The sequence below is a fragment of the Ictidomys tridecemlineatus genome, chromosome 4 (assembly GCF_052094955.1).
Source record: "Ictidomys tridecemlineatus isolate mIctTri1 chromosome 4, mIctTri1.hap1, whole genome shotgun sequence".
Taxonomy (NCBI): Eukaryota; Metazoa; Chordata; class Mammalia; order Rodentia; family Sciuridae; genus Ictidomys; species Ictidomys tridecemlineatus.
The window spans coordinates 12277116-12300904 of NC_135480.1; the positions used below are offsets into that span (position 1 = coordinate 12277116).

Below are 23789 nucleotides of genomic sequence, written 5' to 3' on the forward strand. Positions count from 1 at the left end.
GCCAACTTGTTCTAATTAGGGGGTGGGCACTGGAAATCGAACCCAGGGCACTCTACCACTGAGCTACATCCCACACTTCTTTTTTTTTTTTTTCCTTTTGGAGACAGTATTGCTAAATAGCTGAGGCTGTCCTCAAACTTGTTATCTTCCTGCCTCAACCTCTCAAGTAGCTGAGTGTACCACCAAGTTCAGGGAAACCCTATCACAGAACTTTTTTTTTTTTTCTTTTCTTTTTTACTCTTTATTTCAAGACAAGCTTTGGCTAAACTGCCCGGGCTGACCTTTAACTTTCCATCCTCTTTCCTCTGCCTCCTACATAGCTGGGGTTATTGGTATGCGTCATAGTGCCCTGATACCTTGTTGCCATTTTGTGGACTTTCACAATGAATCTCCAACAGTGTAATTTCATGCAAATAACATATTTGAATTGTATAGTTTGAACATAACATGGAGCTCTATGAAATTGTGAAAATGGGCCTTCAGAAGGCTTCTAAAGGCCATTAGATTCGTTTGTGTGCATTAAGACCATTCAACAGAGTTGGGCACACAACACGTCCTCCCGCTGACCCCCACACATAGTCACCACTATTATTTTCATATGAAAGACACTGTAAGCCGTGATCACTGCTTTTCAGCAAATTGCACAATAGATAGACACTCCCATATTAGGGACAATAAAAAAGGAACTAGTTGTCATTCTCAGAAATTCTCAGCACGGCCTTTCGGATTCAGAGAAGCCACTAGAAAAAAAAAAAGGGCAGATTTAATCTGAGTCAGGTGTGAAGTGGGAGGAGCTGATTCTAGCTTCACAGAGAATCGAGGCACTTCTCTGGAGCCTGGACCCCATCAGACGCAGCCCATGCTGCAGGCTGGAAGAAGGTAGGTCCAGGGACATCCTTCCTGGGCTTTTGGACTGATGGACTTTCAGTTACTGGTTCTTAGACTCCTGGGAACAGGAGAAAGAATGAGACAGCTCACGTAGCACACACCGGTACTGTGGATCGGGGAGGGTTGAGTGCACCTTGAAGTGTACATCTTGTGCATTGGAGGAGTAGGTTTGCAGCACAAGATGAAGATGGTCAACCACCTCCTAAAGTCTAAAGCTGGGTGTGTGTGTCAGTAGTTTTAGTTTTAGTAGTTTTTGTTCTCTAACTTTCTGGGCTTTCAAAAAACTGTAAGCACATATTTTCAACGTTGGATTAATCAATCTATGTACCTCTAAAACACTCCTTCTTCTGTAGTTTTCATTCTCTGTCTCCAAACTTGTCATTTTTATAATGTGACATTTAGAGAAAAGATCTGCCACATGCAGATCTGGTGGAGAGAGGGCTTGGGGTCAAGGCAGTGTTCTCAGCCAAATGCACGTACAGTGAATGGTCCTGCCATAGTCTGTGGCCTGGCTCAGTTCTCCAGTGGTCTTTGTCACCATGCATGGCACACCCAGGCCACAAACTGAAGTTGCTCATGAAAAACTATGCGGGCGCAGAATACTTTGAAGATTCTTAGCTTTGTGGAAATCACAAAGAAGATTGGGGGAAACTACCCCCACGCACTCCCTTTTTAGAGAGATGAAAGAAACCTAGAGAGGGGAAATGCCCGGAATCAGACTCGTTAATGAAAGGGCTAGGACTATACTGGATTCTAGTCCAGTCTGTCTCCCTGCCCAGGTCACCATTTCTATATCACTACCATTTTCTTCTTCAAAAAAAAAAAAAAAAAAAAAAAAAACCACCCAGATGCAGGCCTCTTTTGGGGTCTATATTTTATAAGTTTGTCAAAGGTGAGTCTAGACCTTTAGACCATTCTTTTCATGCCTCCTTGGAGATGGTGACCCATGAGGGGTGTTAATATAAAAATAAGGACACAAACGATTGGTGGTCATGCATATCCACAAGGATTTGATAGCCAATAGGAGATGAAAGAGTTGCCCATGTGTCTCTCTCTGTGCCAGGAGCCCAAGTAAGTACACTGTAACCGCCAATGGGCTCCCAGAGGTCAAAGGCCATGCGACAAAGTGTGTGTCAGATCTTCCCCAGCCTGGAAGAAATGTTGTTCATACTATCCAAGGGTCTGCATTTGGGGTTTTCCTGATATTTGAAAATGAAGACATTGATCATTGGAGTGTAGACATACATTTTTGTCCTTGGGGAGTTGACTTGTCCTGGGTCAGAGACATGTGGATTTCTGTGATATGAAGGTAGGAGCTCCTCCCATGGTCAGAGTCTCTTAGAAAGACATAGAGAGTATCAGCCTTCAGTGTCCAGAGCCTGATTCTGTCTTGGCAGAGAATCAAAGTCACTTGAAAGCAGGTTTTGATATAATGTCTTTGTCCTGGGGAAGCCTGCCATCTTACTAGAGAGGCTTCAAATACAGAAGAGCCACCAGAGGTGTTTATAAATTTCCTAAGTCCTCTATCTGAAGATAGACCCCACAGGCAGAGACTCCACTGCATAAAAGAGAATAAAATAAAGTACATGTTCACTTCGACTGAAAAGAATCCTCTTTAGTTACTTCATAGCCCTTTTGCTTCTGTGGTGTAACAGGGAGGTAAGTTGAGTGACTCATGTGCGGGGGGAGCTGTGTCTGAATGGAGGCAGAGACTGCGTGATACTGTCGGTGTCCTTACGAGAAGGGTCAATGTTGGGGTGGGATGCTCTGCTTATTGTTATGAAGCAGACAGAGATGCAATTCATAGGGAAATTCCTATGGATGGGACCGACATGCGGAAATGCCCCAATATAAGAATGAAATTGTTGCTTTGGAAAAAAACTAAAATAAGGCCAATGCATTAGAGATATCAAAAATAAAAAGGAGAGATAGCAGAAGGACACGTGACTATAATGTCAGATACTTAGATAGGCTGAAGCAGCAGGATCGCAAGTTCAAGGCCAGTCACAGCAACTTACTGAAACCATGCCTCAAGATAAAGTTTAAAAAGCCCGTGTGTTTGGGCAGGGGGGTGTTAGGAAAAAGAAGGAATGGGCTAGCTCAGTGGCAGAACAGTACTGGTTTCATTTCCCAGGACCACAGAATAAATAAGTACATAAATGAGAAGTTCAAAATAAGGCTAGGGTAACAAAGATGGACAGAATCAGCTGAATTTCTCTTATCAACAACTTTAAAAATGCTTAACTATTTATTAATAGTGTAATACAAAGGAAGTGTTTTAAAGAAGAGGATGACCAATAGAACCTTACCCTCCTCCCCATGATGTATATTTTTATATCACAATTGACGTTTTTCTACATTTTGTGTTGTTCCTTTACAACTTGCGTCACCATAGTTATTTTGGACCATTTTAATTTTTACCCAGCATATCGGTGATATGAATGATGTATACACCACCATGATAGTTTATTCTGAATGTGACTATGTGTCTACCTCTGCCAGTGGTTTTTTTATACCTTCTTATATTTTCATGATAATATTTATCCTTTAGTTTCTGCTTGAATAGCTCCATTAAATACTTCCTGTGTGATCAGTCTGGTGGTAATAAGTTCCCTATTTTTGCTTACCTGAGGAAATCTTTATTTTCCTTGATGGAGAGTTTTTTCTGGTTACACTATTTTGGGGTTGCGGTTATTGTCTTTATTTTAGCGCTTTGACTTTTTCATCCCCTTCAGGATATTTTTGGTCAAGAAATCCACTGATGTGTAATCAAGACTCTCTTAGATTTGACTTGCTTTTTCTTTTGCTGTTGTAAGAGTCTATCTTTGTCTCTGACTTTGATGTTTTGTTTATAATATGCCTTGGAGAGGAGGTCTTTGGTTTGAATCTCTTTGGGGAACTTTGAGCTTCATGGATCTGGATGTTCATTTCTCTCCCTGGACTAGGGAACTGTTCATCAATTATTTTATTAAGTGAGCTTTCTATCCCTTTCTGTCTCTTCTCCTACTGGAACTCCCATAATGTGAAAATTTGTTAATGGTATCCCATCAGTACCTTAGATTTTCTTCACATATTTTTATGCTTCCCCCCACTCTTTTCTCCCTTACGGCTAATTTTCCAAGATGTTTTCAAGTTTACAAAGTTTAATAGTTTGCTTGATCCAGTCTGCTGTTGAAATCTGTTGTACTTGGGGGTGGTGGTGGTTAATTTTATTTATTTATTTATTTTTGACAGTAGAATGCATTTTGACACATTGTACACCCTTGGAACACAACTTCTCATTCCTCTGGCTGTACGTGGTATAGAGTCACACCAGTAGTGTACTCATACATGTATATAGGGTAATAATGTCTGTCTTATTTCACCATCCTTCCCACCCCCACAGCCACACCCCTCCCGTCATGGCCCTATGCACAATCCAAAGTTTCTTCATTCTTTCCTACCTTCCACCCCCCAGTATTTCTCTTAACAGAGAAAGCATCTGGGCTTTGGTTTGGGGGGATTGACTTATTTCACTTAGCATAACATTCTCTAGTTTCATCCATTTACCTGCAAATGCCATAATTTCATTCTTCTTTAAAGCTGAGTAATATTTCATTGTGTATATATACCACATTTTTTTTATCCATTCATCTGTTGAAGGACATCTAGGTTGGTTCCATAGTTTAGCTATTGTGAATTGAGTTTCTATGAACATTGATGTGGCTGAGTCACTATAGTAAGCTGATTTTCAATCCTTTGGTTATGAAGCGAGGAGTGGGATAACTGGGTCAAATAGTGTTTCAATTCTTAGTTTTATGAGGAATTTCTATACTGCTTTCCTGAGTGGTTGTACCAATTTGCAGTCCCACCACCAATATCAATGAATCTTTTCCCCCACATCCTCTTCAACACTTATTATTGCTTGTATTTTTTAGAATTGCCATTCTGACTGGAGTGAATGAAATCTTAGAGTAGTTTTGATTTGCATTTCTTTAATTGCTAGAGATAATGAACATTTTTTTCATATGTTTGTTGATTGACTGTATTTCTTCTTCTGTGAAGTGTCTGTTCAGTTCCTTAGCCCATTTATTGATTGGGTTATTATTTTTTTTTTGGTGTTTTTTGAGTTCTCTATATATTCTGGTGATTAGTGCTCTATCTAAGGAGCATGTGGTGAAGATGTTTTTCCTTTTCTGAGAGAAGCTTTTTAGTTTGAATCCATCCCATTTATTGATTCTTGATTTTATTGCTTGCACTTAAGAGTCTTGTTAAGGAAGTCATGTCCTAAGCTGACATCAGGAACATTTGGGCCTACTTTTTATTCTACTAGGTGCAGGATCTCTGTTCTAGTGCAAAAGTCTTTGATCCACTTTGAGTTGATTTTTGTGAGAAATAGAAGTTTAATTTCATTTTGCTACATTTGGATTTCCACTTTTCCCAGCACCATTTATTGAATATATTATCTTTTCTCCAATGTATGTTTTTGGTGCCTTTTTCTAGTATGAGATAATCACATTTATGTGGTTTTGTCTCTATGTCTTCTGCTTTGTACCACTGGTCTACATGTCTGTATGGGTACCAATACCATGCAGTTTTTGTTACTATTGCTCTGTAGGATAATTTAAGGTTTGGTATTGTGATGCCTCCTGCTTTACTCTTCTTGATAAAGATTGCTTTGGCTATTCTGGGTCTCTTGTTTTTACAAATGAATTTCATGGAAATCTCTTGTATTTTTAAATTTGATTTATTGAAGATTTCAGTTTTGAGTTTCTGTTTGGTTCTTTGTTTTATATATACATATATATATATATATATGTTGTTTTAGATAAGATAATATATATTATAACATATAATATATTATAACATATAATATATTATATAACATAAATATAAAATAACATATTATATGTTATATAATATATTATATAATAATATATTAATATATAATATTAATATATGATTAATATATAATTAATATATACTAGGTTATATAATCTATACAATAGATTATATAATATATTATATACATATATATATCTTTAGTTTTTTGTTCAGATCATGAATTGTTTTTCTGATTTCATTGAATTGTCTGAATTGTCTACCTATATTATGTTGTATCTCTGAATTTCCTTAAGTCTATTTAATTCCTTTTCAGGAAACTCATGTATTTGTATTTCTTTGGAGTCAGTTATTGAGGAATTATTGCGTTTGTTGGAAAGTGCCATTTTCACATTTCTTGTGTATCTGTGTGACTGTCTGCCCAACTTTTGGAGCATCCACATCCTTAACACTTTACAAAGTACTCTTCAAGGTCAAGATTTTCACCTGCACATGAGTCTGAGCTGCTGGGCTGGGCAAGAAGCTGTCATTCTGGCTCTGGTTGCGGGGTAGTGTTGCAAGCTTCATGCAGTTGCTTCAGCTGTGTGGAGCTGAACAGGATCTTACAAAACTACTGTGTCCCTTGAAACTTTAGGAACATGTTCTCTCACTGAGGCACAAGTAGATGCAAATTGTCCATGAATCTGGGGTCTTTGACCCTGACGGACAAACTAGCAGCTTGGACCTACAGGTTGGGGATCTTCACTATGCATTGGCAAGTCAAGATTTTTTTTTTCTTTGAGAGAGAGAGAGAGAGAGAGAGAGAGAGAGAGAGAGAGAGAGAGAGAGAATTTTTAAATTTTTTTAATTTAATTTTTTTTAAAGAGAGAGTGAGAGAGAGAGAAAGAGAGAGAGAGAGAGAATTTTTAATATTTATTTTTAGTTTTCGGCGGACACAACATCTTTGTTTGTATGTGGTGCTGAGGATCGAACTCCGGCCGAACTCTTGCCAGGCAAGTGCGCTACCACTTGAGCCATATCCCCGGCCCCGAGATTTAAGGCACTATAATAAGACAAGAGATTTAAAATGTGATGTCAAGGGCATGACTCTGAGTCTTAAGTTCCATCCTCTAAGTCTGGAGTTTGTAGAACAAAATTCAAGGTTCCATAAAACACACTCACTAAAGACAGTGGAAAGACTTCTAGTTCTGAGAGTGTACCTATGTTCCAATAAGAAAAAGGGGACTATAAGATACTATACATAAATGGAAATGCTGATGATTCTGGGTAGCTAACTACTAATATTAAAGTGATCCTTCAATGGAGAGGTGGCTATAACCAATGGAATAGGAAAAATATGAATAGAGATCAATTCGATCACACTTGAAATATGAAATTGAAGAAAATTTCCTAATTTGGGGCTCCAACATATTTATTTTGGTTCTCTCCACATTTTCCTGTCTTCAACACTAAGATCTTGACATCACATGGTCCTTAGATTTTCTCTCTCTCTCCTTTTCTCCTTCTCGCCTTCTCTCCTCTTAATGTGTTCCTTTTTATGCCTTCCTTTCTTAAATAGCTATCATAATACAGTTCAGAATTTCTCCATAGGGAGAAAGCTGACTCACACTGCCATGTCCCTCTCTTGTCCCATCCAGGTCCCTATCCTGAATCAATTTCTTATTCTAGCACTGTTTCTGCGGCCGTGATAACCATGCAAGGAACGGAACAGACCTCCGTGGAGGGTGGCCCTGCTCTGCAGTTCCTGGAGCAGGCAACGGCTCTACGCTCCCAAGTGTGGAAAAGGATGCAGAAGAAGTTCTTGAAGGGTGAACCCTTGGTTCTCGGGGTAAGTCAGTCGCCTGTGTGAGAGAAGACCAGGGGTGTAAACTCACACCCGATCAACCCAGTGCCCAATACTGTCCCAGGAACCTTGTAGTTTACCCGCCAGTCCTGGAGTCTTCAGTGTTTAATTTTCAGGTCTTATCATTTGAAAAATTGTTATGGTACTCTGTCACATCATGTTTCTGATCCAGCTACATTTAAAGTATGGTGACTTTAGGTCCATTCCAGGTGGTGGGTCATCCAGGAGAGTTCTATTTCAGCCCAGGGGAAGAACAGCTGCAGAAAGGGCTCAGTGGGCTAGCCGAGGTCCTCGCCACTGGCCTGTCTGGTAGTAGAAAGACCATTTGTCCCTTTATCTGTCTCTCTGGTTCCTTTCCTTAGCCTGATTCTCAGATGGTAAAGAATATTTTATCTTCCAAACACTTCTACCTGGAATCTCAGATGGATGTGGCTAAAGAAATGGAGAGTTTAAACATTGCCACTATAGGGCAGGTTAAGGGATGCTGAATACAGAGGTTTATTTTTATCCCAAATTCAGCTGGGCTCAACTAATTGTACTTTATATTCTCCCCCCACCCCCTTATTCAAATTTTTTCAATTTTGGAAAATGCTTATTTATATTGACATATGCAATGTTTATTCTTAATATATTAAAAGGTGTTCTTTTTTTGGGGGGGGGGTATCAAGGATTGAACTCAGAGGCACTGAGCCACTCCCCAGCCTTGTTTTGTATTTTATTTAGAGACAGGGTCTCAAAAGTGAGGCTTAGTGTCTCACTTTTGCTGAGTCTGGCTTTGAACTTGTGATCCTTCTGCTTCAGTTTTGGGGTTATAGGAGTGTGCCACCACACCAGGCTTAGTAAGTATTCTTAAACAGACTTTTTAAAGAGGAATTTTAGTTTTAAAGAACAATTGAGAGGAAAACACAGATATATCCCATAGTCACTCTAGTTTCCCATTATCAATCTCCCTTGCCAGTACATTTTTTACAATTGATTAACTTTCAGTGACAGATCATTATAATTCAAAGTCTGTAATACACATTAAGATTCTCTCTTTGGACAAATGTATAATACACATATCCATCTTCATAGTGTCAAAGTAATTTCCCTTTTCTGAAAATCCGCCATGCTCTGTGTACTCATTCTTCCTTCCTCTCTAGCCCCTGGAAACTGCTATTGTTTTAATTCCTCTATAGTTTGCCTTGTTCTAAAACTCATACTACTGGAATTAAATATCAATTTAAATTTAATGATTTAATTAAATGACAAATTAAATAATTTAGCCTTTTAATGTAGATTTCCTTCACTTAATATACATTGTTTCCTCCATGTTTTTTTATGACTTGATAGCTTGTTTCAATTTAGCACTGAAAATATTCCTTTTTCTGAATGTACCTCAGTTCCTTTTTACACATTCTTCTATAAAATGATATTTTGGTTGCAAATGTCAATAAAGCTGCTATGAATATCTGTGTCTGGGTTTCCAAGGGTCATAAATGTTCAACTCATTGGAACGAACACAATTGTTGGTGTTCAAGTCCATTTTGTGTTGTTAGAACAAAATACCTGAGGCTTGGTAACTTAAAAAAGAAATGAGTGTATAGGGTTTACCCTTGTGGGGGCTGAAAAGTGAAAAATGTATTACATTCTAGTGAGAGTTCCTTGGCTACATCCAGACATTTTGGAGGAGGATAAAGAAAAATGGCCATATGTAGAGGAGGCCAAGTACATGCCGCACCTGAATTTATAACAGTTTGCTTTTGTGAGAGCTACCCCTCTCCTCAAGACCAGTAAAAACCCCTTACATGGATGGTTCCACATGAACTAATTACCTTTCACAAGGCCTCAGCTCTTCAGGGTCCTGCCACCTCAACTCTACCACATTGGAAACCAAGCTTTCATCACCCAAACCTTTGGAAGACAAACTAAATCCGAATCATAGCATATTGTAAGAATTTGTTCAGTTTTGTAAGAAACTGCTGAATTCCTTTATCACGAATACAAATAATAATAAATGCTGGTGAGGATGTAGGGAAAATGGATTTACTTAAAGACTATAGAACTGTAAATTAGTAAAACCATATAAAAATCAGCATGGAGATTTCTCAAAAGACTGGGAATGGAACCACCATATGACCCAGCTATTCTACTCCTTGGGATCTATGCAAAAGAATTAAAGTCAGCATACCATAATGATACATGCATACTCATGTTTAGAGCAATACAGTCAGGCGACTGAGGTATCCATAAATGGATGAGTGGATAAAGAATAGGTGTAAGTGTGTGTGTACATACATATTGAATATTTTCAATGCTAATTGAAACAAGCTATCAAGCCAGGAAAAAAAATGGAGGAAACTTAATGTGTATTAAGTGAAAGAAATCTGCATTATGCATACACACACACACACACACACACACACACACACACAGTGGAGTTTTATTTAGGCATAAAGAAGAGCCAAATTATGTCACTTGATGGAACTAGAGAACATTATGTTCAATGAACTAAGTCAGACTTAGAAAACCAAAGGTCATATGTTTTCTCTCATATGTGGAAAATAGAGAGAAAAAAAAAAGAAGGAAATGAGGGGATCTCATGAAAGTAGAAGGGAGGCTACAGCCAGTAGAGAAAGGGGTCCAGGGGAAGGGATGAGAAGAAAGGAATGTGAGGTTTGGGCAAAGAAGTTGACTAAATTAGGTTATATGCATGTGCAAATACATAACAATGAGCTCACTAGGATGCATAAGTATATTGAAAACGAAGACCTTAGCTTAAAGAGGAACTGTCAAGCTGTATTCCAAGTGCCTGTGCCATTTTGAACATTTCCAACCAGCGGGGAGCGACAGTGGGTGAACAACGTGGGTAATGGGTGAGCTCCCGGCTGTTTGGCCTCCCCTCCAGCATTCAGTGTTGTCAGCGCTCTGGGCTGGTCCCAAGAACAGTGTTTAGTGGGATCTCGTTGTTGCTTTAATTTGCATCCCACCAATAACATGTGACGTGAAGCACCTTCATGCATGACTCTTCCATCTTTATATCTTTCTTGGTGAGGTGTCTGTCTTTGCCCCTTATTTTTTTTTAACCAAGTTGTTTGTATTCTTATTGTTCTAAGAGTTCAATTTTTTATGACAATTCTTTGGCATCCATGTCTTTTGGGAATATCTTCTCCAGTCTCCCTGGCTTGCATTTTCTTCTCTTGATAGTATGTTGTTTCTTCTTCTTCTTCTACTTCTCCTCCTCTTCCTCCTCCTCCTCCTTATCCTCCTCCTCCTTCTTCTTTTTTAATGTTTCTTCTAATGAGTTATCCATGAGAGTAGAACACATTTTGACACATCATAGATAAATGGAGTATAACTTCTCATTCTTTTGGTTATCCATGATGTAGAATCACACTGGCATGTAATCATAGACATACATAGGGTAATAATGCCTGATTCATTCTGCTATTTTTTCTTCCCTCCAGTACCTTTTGCAGAGCAAAAAAAAATATTTTTGATGAAATTCAGCTTCTCTGTTCTCTCTTTCATTGTAGAGAAAAAAGTCTCCCAAACCCAAGATTTTTGTCTATGTTATTTTTTTAAAGGAATTTTATAGATTTGAGTTTTACATTTAGGTATGTGTGCCATTTTGAGTTAATTACATTGAAGGATAAAGATCAGCCTCCATTTAGTTTTTGCTTTCTAGTTTACTAGTACTGTCTTTTCTTCATTGTATCACCTTTTTTTTCCTTTTTCAAAGGTCAGTTGATGCTGTTTATGTGCCAGTTTTTGAGGTTTCTATTCTATTCCCTTGATCTATTTTACTATTATTTTTTTCCAATACCACAGTGTCTTGATAAATGCAGCTTTCTAATATGCGCTGAAGTTGTATAGTGTTAGCCTTCTTACTCTATTCTTCATCAATACTGCATCTGCTATTCTGAGTCTTTCACCTTTCCATATAAACTTCAGAATCAGTTTGTTCATACCTACAAAATGACTTATTAGGATTTTTAGATTGCATTGAATCTGTACATGAAGTTGGGAAGAAATTAAATCTTGACAATATTAAGTCTTCCTGTCCATGAACAATGAATAGAATATCTTCTCAGGTTTATTTAATTCTTTGATCTATTCCATCAGAGTTTTATAGTTTTCCTTACAGGTTTTGTACACATTTTTCAGATTTACACATAACAATCCCAAATCAATACCTAAGTATGTAATTTTTAAGGCTACTAATTTAAATAGAGTAAGCCATGCTGAAGGCAGAACCTCAGAACTGAAAGACAAAGTGGCCAGCCTTGAATATTCAGCTAGTATCAAAGGAAAAAAAATAATTAACATGATAAGAATATGTAAGAACTCTGGGATAACATGAAAAGACCCAATTTAAGAAACACTGGAATTTTGAGGGCTCTGAGGTGCAAGCTAATGGAATGGATAAACTCTTCAGGGAAATAATAATAGAAAAAATTTCCAAACCTTCAGAACGAGATGGACATTCAGATACAGGAAGAATTCAGAACCTCAAATAGAGCAGATGAAAAAAGAGGCTCTTCAAGACCCATTATAATTAAAATGCTTAACATACAAAACAAAGATCAAATTTTAAAAGCTTTAAGAGAAAAATGTCAGGTCACATTTAGAGACAAACATTCAGAATTATTTCTTCTAATTTCTCAGCATAAACTCTACAAGCCAGGAGGGTTTGGAATGTTATGTTCCAAATCCTGAAAGAAAATAACTGTTTTTTTTTAACTTCAATTTCTACTTATTGCAGAAAAGGGAAGTGATTGATGCTTGTATATCCTCCAAACCCTGTTATAATCAGTTATGAGTTTTATTAGTTCCAGGAGTATTTTGTTTTGTTTTGTTTTACCTTCAGATTTTTCTACATGATCATCATGTCATTTATGAACATTTTTACATTTTATTTCCTTTACTTTTTAATGTTAGTTTAGGTAGGACTTTAGCACAGCGTTGAAAGAAGTACCTTGCCCTTCATCTTGGTGGGAAGCTTTGAGCTTCTCACTGTTAACTATGAAGGGAGCTGTGGGATTTTTGTAGGTATTCTTTAGCAAGTTGGGGAAGTTCCTCCCCATTTCTAATTTACTAGGAGTTTTTTTTAATGCCTATTCGGCATCTATTGATATGATCACATGATTTTTCTTCAGTTTATTGATGTGATAGTTAAGATTAATTGATTTTTAAATTTTGAACTTACCTACCTGGGATAAATATCACTTGTTACAGAAGATTATTCTTTTTATACCTTCTTAGATTCAATTCAATGATGTTTTGTTGAGGACTTTAGTATCCCATATTCATATTTTAGTAAGAATTTCAAAAGGGTTGACTTTCAGTTTTCTTTCTTTTTATTTATTTATTTGTTTATTATTTGGGGTAATTTCTGTCTGGGTTTTCTATTATGATATTGCCCTCTCTCATAGAATGAGTTAGAATGCATGCTCACTATTTACACTTTCTGGAAGATATTATAGAGAACTGGTATCATTTCTTTTTTAAAGAATTTGCTATTGAAATCTTCTGTAATTGGTACTTTCTGTTTTGGAATATTTAAATCATGAAGTCATCTTATTTAATGACATAAGCCTACTCAGATCAGCTATTTCTTATTGTGAGTTTTGGTACATTATGCCTTGAGGACTTATCACTTCATCTAGGTTATCTCATTTGTGGGTACAGAATTTCTTATAGTATTCCTTTATTAATCTTTTTATTCCCTATGTTCTGCAATAACATTCCTTATTTCATATCTAATATTTCTAATTGGTATTCTCCTATTTCTTTCATAGACTGGCTAAAAGGAAATTGATTTTAAAACATTCCTTCTGGGTGCTTTATTTATCTTTAAAAACAATATTTCTATTTTTGTTGCCTTTGGCTATCGGTTTCATATTTTCAGTTTCATTGATTTCTCTTATGCTTTTCATTTTTTCTTGTTTCCTTTGGACTTAATTTGTTCTTCTTTTTTTCTGGTTTCCTAAGATGAAAGCTCAGGGGATTGGTTTTAGGTCTTTCATCTTTTCTTATGCATGCACACATGCAATGAATTTCCCTTTACACACTACCTTCACTACATCCCCAAGGTTGTGATACTATTTTCATTTTCTTCAACTCCTTCTTAATACCTTTTGCGCAACTGAACTCCAATTCCTCATTTTTATTTACTGTACTCAAATTTGCCAGGTTTCTGTTCTCTCGACTAAAAGGCTCAGGGGTTACTCCAGTTGAACTGGGCTAACTGGGCTTTGCAAAATAACCACACAAGAGACACAAATACCTTTTTGTTTGGGGTCACTGTGACGGCTCCTCTGACCTTAAGGGTCCGCAGGAAGAGAGAGAGTGAGAGCAGGCGCTGACCCCTTTTATTGAGGAGAAGCTGTTCAAATGAGGCAAGGGGTCAGGTTTCAGGGACTGAGTATCTTCATGATGTCCAGTGTCAGCAGGTTGACTGACACCTGGGTAGGCCACACCCAAGGGCACAGTAAGAGAAGGGGACACACTCAAGGCACTTCCATGGAAGATTCTATCCTAAACAGGGCAAGGGGTTTATTACAAAGGAACAGGTGAGCACAGCTTCACCCACGGGGCTGTAGCAAGACACACCCATGCACCAGACACGGACCCTGGAACCCAAGAAGGGTGGGGAAAGCTCTGCCACATTTCTGTGACAGAGCACCTCAGCACCCAGCCGGGGAGTGTGACCCAGTCACGTGCAAGGTGGGTCTCCCACACAAATTCTTTCCTCAGATCCCAAGAGAATGCCACATTTGTTCTCTGCCTCCATCTAAGTTTTTTTTTTTTCCTTCAGGTTACCTCTTCTTGCTAGAATAATTTCTTCCTATGTCCTGTATGACTCCTGTTTGAGCATGTGACAAAGAGAAGAAGAAGCAATAAGAATATCAGAAAAGTGCCCTGAGCAGGTTTTGGCATGCTCCTTCTGACCTTGAAATTAATGGGTCAATGATAAATATTCTGAGGAATAATTTTGAAAAGTTAGAATATCCACAGTTCTTGATGAGAAAAAAAAGTGATAAGAATATCTGTAAATTCATCAGACTATATCAAAAGATGGAGAATGAGGGTCACTTGGTGTTTGGATATGAGATAGCATGGTCACAATTTTGGTGGTGGATGATCTTTTTTAACTTTCTTTGTCATTTCTAGGTTGTGCAGATTATAATTGCCCTGATTATCTTCATCTTCGGGATAATAATGATGACTCTCGAGCGGTTCATTGATGGACCACTTATAATTTCGGGGTACACATTTTGGGGGTCACTGATGGTGAGTAGCATATCTTCTGGAATAACTGGAGGTATCTTAACACTGTTGTTAATAAGGTCAGGCTTTGCATGGAATCCTACCCCAATTCTCTCTAGTAGTTCTAGAATTTTCAGAAAGGTATATTCAACCTTGCGATGACTCAGATTTTTCATATTTAAAGTGTCAATGAAAATACAAAACTCTTGGAAAGTTGGATCTACCAAATATTTAGTATGTATCTATTAGGATAGAGCATAGCAGCCTGTAACCACTGGCTCAAATCAGAACGAATTAAAGATTGACAGCAAAAGACAGCAAAGATGAACCACAAAAAGTGCAAAGGCTAGTCAGTTCCAGAGCTGGTATCCTGTAGGGTAAGAATTTATCTGACTGGCTGACACATCTCATGTTCACAAATGTGTTATATGTGTATTCTTAAACCAGCTGTGGGCAATAATAATGCACTTGCTAATGTTAACTTGGACTAATCAAGAATCACTTCTGTGTCTGTTCACCCAGCTCTGAAGCTCATGGGATTCTAAACAAAATGAGGGTGTTGTTAGAAAGGAAGAAGAGAAGACATAACTGATAGGCAATTTGTACTGTCGAACTCATCTTAGAAAACCGAGTTGCTGTTAGATAAGTTTTGTTTCACAAGTTTAATGAATGTAACTACAATTTATATTAGAATTTAAGAAAATTTAGAAATATTTCCCTAAAAAACCCACATATTCAAGAAGAGGGTTTTTTTGTTGTTGTTTGTTTGTTTAGCAAATTGAAAGTGTAAACTAAGTATAAATTATCTTTTCGTCTACCAACAAGACAAAGGTAAACTGTCTAAAATGCATCTTTGTTAGAACTAGGGAACATATTCAAGTGTTAAAGGATATCCACGTATCTATAAAATTGAGAATAAGAGAGTTTGGAGTTTTGTGAGAGACTTGCCTTTTTAATTTTTCTGTCCTGTTGACCGCTGAAGTGCCAGATTTGAAGAAGAGTAAATGCAGATCTTTTGGAAGCTGAGCTACACTTTATTTAATAATACCAAGGCCAAAAGAGCTTTTATGAAACTCTTCCACAAATCTGGGCTCCCTGCTGAGTGGCACAGTCCTGTCCCAAGTAATCACCACCAACTTCTGAGGGAGGATTTGTCTTCATAGCATGGATGAAGCAATCGTGACTTACAGGATTTAAGGACGTTTCCCAAGATCTTTTTGGTATAGGAATCATGACTTGAAAAGCATCAGTCCAGTTCTAGAATCAAAACATACCACTCTAACCACTCTAGTTTTCCACTTCTACTTTCATTTTTATTTTTTTATTTTTTTGCAAGACTAGGGTGGAAACCTCCTTACCCAGTTCATGACTTCTCTGCATGTTCATTGGTTCACTGGGAACTACAGGATCTGTCATCAGAGGACTGCAGGTGTTTTGCCACCTGACAAGCCTTTGCTTAGTCATGAGAAACATTTTTGCTGATACCTTCAATTATTTTCTCACCCTTACTTCCAAACTTCAGTTGAAAAGTGCCTCCCTTTTCTCCTTTATATGGTACAAGTTCAAAGACCAATCGTACAGTTTTCTTATTTGGAGCCTCTTTAGGTCTTTAGTACAGCTGTGGGTCTTGATGAGAATCTTGGAGCATTATCCCCACTTTGGTCTATTTATTCAAGCTTGCTTTTGTTTCCTTTGGAACATTGTCATGTTTTACTCATGTATATCTTTTGCTTTCCTTCTTAAGTCTAGTCTTCTGAGATGCTATATATAATTTTTGCTATGCTTCATGACATTTTCTCGTTAAGTCTTATCTTTTAACGTACAAATAGACAAATATTTATAAATCATATATAATTTATGGCACAGCATATCTGATACAACATATATAATATATAATGTTTTCCATGTGCCTGACTGAACTTTTAATAGTTAGTATTAGTTTTTAGATGATATTCTTGGATGTTTAAAATATAAATCATATTCATATGTGAATAAGAGTAAATCTAACAAATTATTCAAATATTTTCTCACCTAAGTATTTTGGTTACTGTACTCAGAATACTATTATATAATAATCCATATCATTATCTTGATTTTAATTTTAAGGAGGACACCCTAGTATTTCCCCACTGAACATGATAAAAACTTTTAGGTGAAAACAGACATTCTATCATATTATAGAAAATACAGTTCTTCACATTCTATTAACCATGTTTAAGTCAATAGTAATTTTGAATTGTATTAAATGCCTTATCAACATTGTAAATAATAGTAGCAATTAATGTGATTTTTCCCTTAATACCACAAATTTAATAAATTAATAAGTTATAGTAAGTTATAATTTCTGACATATCTTTAAAGTTTTTTAACCACATTTTCCCTCTTATTCCTAGTTTATTATTTCAGGCTCCTTTTCAATTGCAGCAGGAAAAAGAACTACAAAAGGAATGGTAATATTTCTTTTTATTTTACTTCATCATGGAAAGGGGAAGGATTTAATCAAATGTGCATTCTTCCAGAACAGAAAGCAAAGTTTGTTTCTTTGATTTAAAAACATCAAGAGATATTATCAATTTTACCTAGAAAGATCTTTCTTTCAAAAATGGTGGACGAACAATTGGCTGTTAATAGAGTTACTGACATTGACCAGATATTTTGGCAGAGTAGTTGCTGCACAAATTGTTATGCAGATATAGGATACAGAGAATTCTAGAAAAGAAATGTCAGGTGGATTCAGCCATCCAAGTCTTGAAGCTTGAGATCCAGCCCATAATGACAACATTAAGTATTGGAGTGGACTAATCTTTATTGACTTACTGATGAAAATGAGTATTCCAACTGTATCCAGGAAGGATTTGAGTTTGCAATAAAGGAAGTTCCTCAAGCACTATTACATAAGAAACAGTGAATTTAAAACATAACTCTTGGGTCAGCATGTAAAAGGCAAAAGTCTAGATCTCAGCAAACATTTTACTGGCTAAGGGCCATATTTGAGTTTTCTTTGCTCAAGGATAAATTTTAAATTCTGGAGCATAATAAATATAGTCTTTCCAAATTTGTCCTCCACCTACCTTCCTTCCTTCTCCACTAGCTACTGCCATTAAAATATACCTTGCACGACATGCACACCAAACCTCAAATTGCCTGAGCAATTTCTATTTCTATAAAAACCTTCCATACCTTCTCCATGAGAAGAGAATACGAACAAAAGTATACACAGAAGAGAGACATAATATGAGAATAGAGGCATGAGACTTGAGAATCAGTTAGAAATGAGGAGAGATCACTCACCTGTAGCAGAACAGGGGAGGAAATGGACGCAGGAACAGTATAAGGGACTTTGAAATCTCTCTTGGGGGATTGAGAGTTCATCTCTTGTGCCCATAGGAGTTATCTGAAGGATTTAATCTTTGTTTTCCATTTTGATTGGCACATTATAGTTATACATAACAGTGGGACTTTTTATGATATATTCATACATGCACACCAATAAAACAGTATAATTTGATCAATTTCATTCCCTAATACCTCCCCCTTTCCTCCCCTCCCTCCCCCTGGTTCCCTATTTCTATTCTACTGGTATCCCTTCTATTTTTTCAACATTAGTTCTAGTTATAGATGACAGTAGAATGCAATTTGACACATTGTATACAAATGGAGCACAACTTCTCATCCTCTGTCTGTACATGATACAGAGTCACTCCAGTCGTGTAGTCATATATATGGTAATAATGTCTGTCTCATTCTACCCTCCATCTCATCCCCACAGCTCCACCCCTCCCCTCACACCCCTCTGCACAATCCAAAGTTTCTTCATTCTTCCCCTGCAAGCCCCCCTCCCCCCAATATGGATCAGCATCCTCTTAATAGAGAACACATTTGGCCTTTTGTTTTGGGGGATTGGTTTACTTCACTTAGTATGATGTTGTCTAGTTCCTTCCATTTACCAGAAGATGTTATAATTTCGTTTTTATTTAAGGTTGAGTAATATTCCATTGTGCACTTGTACCACATTTTATTTATCCATTCTTCTGTTGAAGAGCACCTAGGTTGGTACCATAGTTCAGCTATTGTGAATTGAGCTGCTATGAACATTGATGTGGCTGTGTCACTGCGTCACTGTGTATGCTGAATTTAAGCCCTTTGATAATAAACCCATTTGACCCATATAACTGGGTCAAATGGTGGTTCCACTCCAAGTTTTCTTTCCAAAATGGTTGCATGCATTTGCAGTCCAACCAACAATGTATGAGTGTACCTTTTCCCCCACATCCTCACCAACACTTATTGTGGCTAGTATTCTTGATAACTGCCATTCTGACCAGAGTGAGAGAAAATCAGAGTAGTTTTGATTTGCATTTCTCTAATTAGTAGAGATGATAAAAGTTTTTTCCATATTTTTTTGGTCGATTGTATTTCTTCTTCTGTGTAGTGTCTGTTCAGTTCCTTAGTCCATTTATTGACTGGGTTATTTGGGTTTTTGGTGTTAAGTGTTTTGAGGTCTTTATCTATGAAGGATTTATTCTTGGGAAGAACAAGATCATATTTTTGTTTCGGCAAAAATTTAGGATTGAAAGTCCTGAGGGAAAAGAGTCGATTTAAGAGATTATTAATGAAGATTGAGAGGATGAAATGGGATGGGAAAGAGGTGGAGGTTGAAAGAGATCGATGGAGATCTATGTGGGGATGTTGTGGGTTGTTTAATTGATTTTCATTGCTTCCTAGGTCCGAAGCAGTCTAGGCCTGAACATTGTCAGCTCTGTGTTGGCTTCCACAGGGATGATCATCACTATAATTAATTTGGCTATTTTTACCAACTTTTACTATTACTGTTACCACAATGAGATTTCAGATCGTTGTGGGACCATGAAAACTTTAATGGTAAGTGCTTCCTCTTTTCCGGGGATACCAGGGTGGAAGAAGTGCGCAGGGCTCTGACCTTGGCAAAAGCAACCTCCTTTAATTAGTGAGGCACTTTGGGAATTTGGATGTGACTGAGAAACAGAACGGTGTTTTATTGAGCCATCAGGTTCACCTCTCATTGCTGTTTGTTCTTCCTCTACAAAGCATGAGGCCAACCGAGTAGAAAGCAATATCGACAGAGCACATACTCATCAAATAGCTACTGAGATGAGCATGTTTGCACCATTTTTCCTGTCTGATTTTAAAACACAGATCAGTGTGTACTATTATGTCCACTGGGGGGGGGGGAAAAAAGGAGGGCAGATGTCAGTTCCTATAGGTCCTCAGGGCTTCCTGAGGGAGCCTCATGAGGTTCCGTGATCCTCTAGTAATATTTGAAAATTGTCTTGAACGTTATCCTACCGGTGGCGATAAATCCAGCCACCTTCTTGACATGATTCCCAATGTTCAAATATCCTTCTGAGGACATTTTAGCCTCCATATCCAGCTCCCGACAAATTCTCCATCTTGGTTGTCTATCTTGACTACTTTTTTTTTTTTTATCACTTACAATGGATTTGGGGCAAATCAGCTTGGACCCTCTCATCTCCGTTCCTTGTGTTCCTTTGTCGTGCTTTGTTTTAGGGTCTGGTGTGTGTGGTGCTTATTCTGAGTGTGCTGGAATTCTGCATTGCTGTGTCCCTCTCTGCTTTTGGATGCAAAGTGATCTGCTGCAGCCCCGGTGAGGTGAGAGTTGGCCTTCCTTTGAAGGCGTCTCTACCAGTTTTCTACAGTGGGATTCTGTCTTCTGCTCTCCCAGGAGGCTTAAGACAGCACAGGTTGATTACCTCAGTTTCAAGGCTCCTCGGGGTCTCACCAGGCTGTACTAGCCCTCTTCCATGCTCATGTGGCATATTTCACGTGGAATATGAAATACTTCTCTGAGGACATACTTCTCTGAGGACAGCCTATGTCTCAAGTTCTTTCAGTCTCTTCTAAAGGGCTCACAGGATTAGGTAAGATCCATCCAGAGCCATGTTCTTTCTGATAGACTCAAAGTCAGCTGATTCCTAACCTCCTTACAGGAGTGTCACCTCCTCGAATTGACAGGTCCCACCTTTTACATTTTCTGTCATCTCCCAACAGTCCAATTCAAATTAGGAATCCTTCAGTGGATTAATATACCGATGAGGTTATAGCCCTGCGATCCAAACAGTTCTCCAAAGTCCCCCACTCAAGGGGATAGAATCACAAAAGTCTCAACTATGGGGTGTGATCTCAGGAGTCTGACTAGCCCCCTTCAAGGGCATCTTGAGTCTAGATCAGAGACTTCTTCACAATGGAGCGGTCCTCCAAGAAGGCCAGATTTTGTTTCTTTACTCAATTACAGAAACCTTTCCTAGACTACTCAAGAAATTTCAGGGATTAAACTTCTTTGTCCATTTTGAGACCTGCAGTAGATTCCGTCTTCTGCTCTCCCAGAAGATAATGACTCACACAGAGAGTAAGGCAAGAAATGGAGAGAAGAGACCAGGAAAGAGGTCCTAAAAAGAACAGGGTGGTGACAGGGGCTGGGAACAAAGTATCGTCTTCAAGGACACACCCTCAAAGACGTACTCCCCTCAACTAGATCTCACCTCCGGTAGTTTCCACCATTCCCTGCAGTCCACTCAAATGATGAACAACATATCAGTAGACTAATCCACTGATGAGGTTGGAGCTCCCTGGATCCGATCACTTCCTAAAACCTCTACCTGTGAATATTGCTGTACTGAGGACCAAGCTTTCAGTATTTGAGCCTTTGGGGAGATGCTCCAGATCCAGCCATAACGTTGATCGGGGGTTTCCTCTAAACATTGAGGGTTCCAGAAAGAAAGTGGCTAGTGAAACCCTAGCAGCTGGTGGGACTGCAAATTGGTGCAACCACTCTGGAAAGCAGTATGGAGATTCCCCAGAAAACTAAGAATGGAACCACCATTTGACCCAGTTATACCACTCCTCGGCATATACCCCAAAGACTTGAAATTAGCATACTGTCGTGGTACAGCCACATTATAGCAACTCAATTCACAAGAGCTAAGCTATGGAACCAACCTAGGTGCCCTTCAACAAATGAATGGATAAAGAAAATGTGGTACATACACACAACGTAATATTACTCAGCCATAAAGAAGAATGAAATTATGTCATTTGCTAGGAAATGGGTGGAAGTGGAGAATATCATGTAAGTGAAACAAGCCAATTCCTCAAAACCAAGGGTTGAATGCTCTCCCTCATATGGGGATGCTAACTCACAATAAGCGAAGAGGGCTGAGTAGGGAAGAATAGAAGTACTTTGGATTAGACAAAGAGGATTGGAGGGAAGTAAGGGGGAATGGGAATAGAAAGCTAGTAGAATGGATCAAGCATAACTTTCCTATGTTCATATATGAACACACAACCGATGTAATTCCACATCATGTACAACCAGAAGAGGAAGTTGTACTCCGTGTATGGATAATATGTCAAAATATGTTCTATTGTCATGTATAACTAAAAAGAACAAATAAAAAATAAATAAGTAAATAAATAAAACCCAGCAGCTGCTCATTAGCTTCATTACACAAAGGCCCTGGGGCAGCAAAACTCACAGACAAATAGAGAACAACAGTTTAATGAGACGGCTCTTGTGGTTCTCATTTCTGTTCTTTGTGCCTCTTTGCCTTCTTTGGAGGCTCCCAGGCCACACCACAACTAACTCCCCCACAGAAGAGACAGGAGCTAAATCACCTGAAGTCTCATAGTGGGTTTTGCCTAATTAAGGTCTGAGAAGTGTGAGTTTCCTGATAATTCCTGCCACCCCGGGCCAGTGTGGGTTCAGTGGGGCTTTATTGTGGTAGCAGATCCTGATTTGGATGTGCACTGTCATCAGCACCAGTAACCTGGCTTGGAGGAGCAGCCCCGCATTTCCCATAGCACCTGGGTTAGGGGTGACTCCTCAGAGACCATCGTTCTCGAATAAGATGGATCAACTCTAAGGCTCCCAGCCATCAGCATCTCAGGCCCAGAGCCATCACTGGGTGAGGCTCCTGGATCCAGCCTGGTCTGAGGAACGCCTGAGAGTCCACTCTGGATGGAATTCAGAGAGGGTGGCGTGGACGCTGCGGATGACATAAGTGGGTGGGGAAGGGAGGCCTGTCATAGTTTGGTCTCTCACCTGTGGCATTCTCATTTATTTCACAGGCTTTGATCATTCTGCCACCAAATCCTCCTGTGACAGAGACAGCAGTTTATGAATCTTTTAAGGAAGTGTAATGCCACCATCAAGAGGAAAAATGTTCCAGAAAATCTATTCTTACTTTAACTCAAGAACGCAATTTAGAATGCCACTCTGATTTGTGTGTGTGTGTGTGTGTGTGTGTGTGTGTTTATAAATTCAGAATCATGTTCTCATTTTTCTCCAGGAACTTGACAACTCAATCCTCTGTATCTTTATCAGAATATTTGAAATTAAATAAATAAAGCATGCATTTAAGGGTAAGAAGAACTTGGACTTTTTCATTTATTCTCAAGACTTGATATATAGGGATTAAACAGGCAAAGAAACTGTGATTGCTGCTGAAATGAGACAGCTGGGACACAGATTATTTTTCCTTCAAGAAATTTGAATACATGTGTCTCCCCACTTTTTCTTTCTTTTTTCCCATGAAAAGTGCCACGGGATAGCACATCCAGTCCTTGCATGTGCCTGAGTATTGAGTATAAGTACGTGTGGATCAGATACAACTCATTTTCTCTCCCTCTCTCCTGCTATTTCCTACTAGGCAGGATTGAATTTTAATGAGATTTGTTTCCAGTTCCATATACAGGATTATACAATACACCATTTTTAATAAATATTCATCAAATATACTTGTATACTTGATTTTGTTGTTACAGAGCAAAAATAAATAAAATTAAAAGCAGTTCATTCATGTGTTACCTGTTTCCCATTCAGATGCCCATATTTGTGACAAGAGACTTCAGTATTGAGGTCAGAAAAAAGAGTAATGTGCTAAAGAATGTGAGCTTTCTATACAATCAACCTAGGGTTTTTATCTTGAAA

General features: G+C 38.2%; 1 protein-coding gene across 2 annotated transcripts; it reads left to right on the top strand.

Moving 5' to 3' along the window:
• Positions 1–708: 708 nt before the first annotated feature.
• Positions 709–23020, top strand: LOC101963435 (membrane-spanning 4-domains subfamily A member 4A). Of its 2 annotated transcripts, none has more exons than XM_013361281.4 (7): positions 709–879; positions 7347–7537; positions 14708–14827; positions 17197–17253; positions 19529–19684; positions 20351–20452; positions 22928–23020. In XM_013361281.4, the coding sequence occupies exons 2-7, from the start codon at positions 7403–7405 to the stop codon at positions 22997–22999; spliced, it is 642 nt and encodes a 213-aa protein (XP_013216735.1). In that variant the 5' UTR covers positions 709–879; positions 7347–7402; the 3' UTR covers positions 23000–23020. The 2 variants fall into 2 exon arrangements, with proteins under 2 accessions (XP_013216735.1, XP_040140214.1); XM_040284280.2 differs by having other exon boundaries at positions 7378–7537.
• Positions 23021–23789: the final 769 nt, after the last annotated feature.